Below are 1,614 nucleotides of genomic sequence, written 5' to 3'. Positions count from 1 at the left end.
TAAGACCTACTATAGAACCAAGTCCACCAGAGCTTATATTATTTTTTTTACATGCTGTAGTGCCATTTGTGGGAGCATTTCAAGTTGCTATACATCAATACAACTGTTATAGCCCATATTTTAATAATATGTATGCATTAAGTCCATAGTAATTACATAAATTGCAAAAAAGTGCAATAAACTACAAAAAAAAATTGAAAATCGCTTTTGTTTTGTTTACATATATTTCTACTTGGAGAAATTTAAGAGGTTTATCCCTCAAAACTTTAAATACAATAAAGTTGCAAAAAATAGTTTACAACAACAGGAAATTTATTTTGAGTGTCTTCATAGTTTTATTTTGGAGATACAGCAATTTTTATATACTGCAGGAAAAACAAAAAACAATCCTATGATGCAAATTTGCAAAGAAAACAGCATGTGCATCATTTCACTGTGGGAAGTGTTACGAACAGCTGATAGGAACGGCAAAGCGTGTTTCTGGAATATTATGTTTTTGTTCCTGCGTCATTTTTAATGATCGTTGAAAGCCCAGATCGTAATCGTGATTAAAATTCGATTAATTGAGCAGCCCTACAGTACCTTATTCTTATTGTGTTCCAGTGTTCTCCAGTTTTTGCTATGTAACTTTGCACTGTCCACTTTCTGCGGTGACAAAACAAGTTTCCCACGTGTGGGACTAATAAAGGTTATCTTATCTTATCTTATCTTATATGTGAAGCCCTGCGTCACTGACCTTAGAGATGACAACCAGCTGGTAGGCAGCGAGCGGCAGAGTGACGAGCGTCCTCACTGACAGCGTCGCTACGCAGATGCTAAACCACCATGGCAACCCGCTCGCCTCCTGTACGCTCACCAGGAGCTGTTCACACAGGTGAACTGGGGTCGAGTCCGCCAGGCTGCTGTACCACCCACCTGCAGCATCGCTGCTGCCACCTGACAGGGCCCGCACACCTGACACGTGTGCCCCCCCTCCTGATCTATGGAGGTAGTTGCCAGGAGAGGTGATGACAGGTGGAAGTGACTTCCTGTAGATCACAGCTGAGCAGAATCCTCGTATGGGAAGGCTGAAGATCCTCGACGAGCCCCCCACACTTAACATGGTAACCCTCACAGGCCTGAAATGATGACACAGAAAGGACGGCCGTAAAATATCATATGACTGCAACAGGAACCAGGATGGAGTGAAATATGAAGTCCATGTGTAGGAGACCACGCTGAAGGGAAGGATGAGACTCCTCTTCATCTTCCATCATGAGCAGATTATTTACAGGTTATTACAATTGGTGAAGCAACTGTGAGCTCAAGGTTTTGCAGTGATCGATTTATCGATGAGAAACCTTCCTCAGAGATCAGAAACATTTCAGGACTTCACCTGTTTGCCAACAAACAAACGTGAGTGTGATCGGTGTTCCAGGTGAGCTCTCTCCGTGTTGCAGATGTTGCGTCGTTTTCACTGGATGGCGTCTCTGTCTCTGGTTCATGAGGTTTGACAAGACAAAAATGGGCTCCATGTCCAGCTCGTTCAAATGCATACCCATATCAATATTCTAGAGCTGGGCGATATAAGATTTTTTCATATCACGATATGTTTTTTTCATTTCAGGCGATAAC

The 1,614-nt window shown here is 42.3% G+C and overlaps 1 protein-coding gene across 1 annotated transcript in view; it reads right to left on the bottom strand.

Annotated features, from left to right (window-relative positions):
- Positions 1-1,614, bottom strand: part of LOC102291322 (cytochrome c oxidase assembly protein COX18, mitochondrial) — an 18,429-nt gene that overhangs the window by 9,465 nt on the left and 7,350 nt on the right. Inside the window, exon 2 of the mRNA XM_005948652.2 lies at positions 737-1,118. Within this exon, the coding sequence (XP_005948714.1) occupies positions 737-1,102 (366 nt within the window). The 5' untranslated portion in view covers positions 1,103-1,118. The remainder of the gene's footprint in view (positions 1-736; positions 1,119-1,614) is intronic.

The sequence above is a fragment of the Haplochromis burtoni genome, unplaced genomic scaffold, assembly GCF_018398535.1.
Source record: "Haplochromis burtoni strain Fernald_Lab_line unplaced genomic scaffold, NCSU_Asbu1 Contig_601, whole genome shotgun sequence".
Classification (NCBI taxonomy): Eukaryota; Metazoa; Chordata; class Actinopteri; order Cichliformes; family Cichlidae; genus Haplochromis; species Haplochromis burtoni.
The sequence above is the reverse complement of the archived record's forward strand: the minus strand, read 5'-3'. Positions and strand labels throughout refer to the sequence as shown.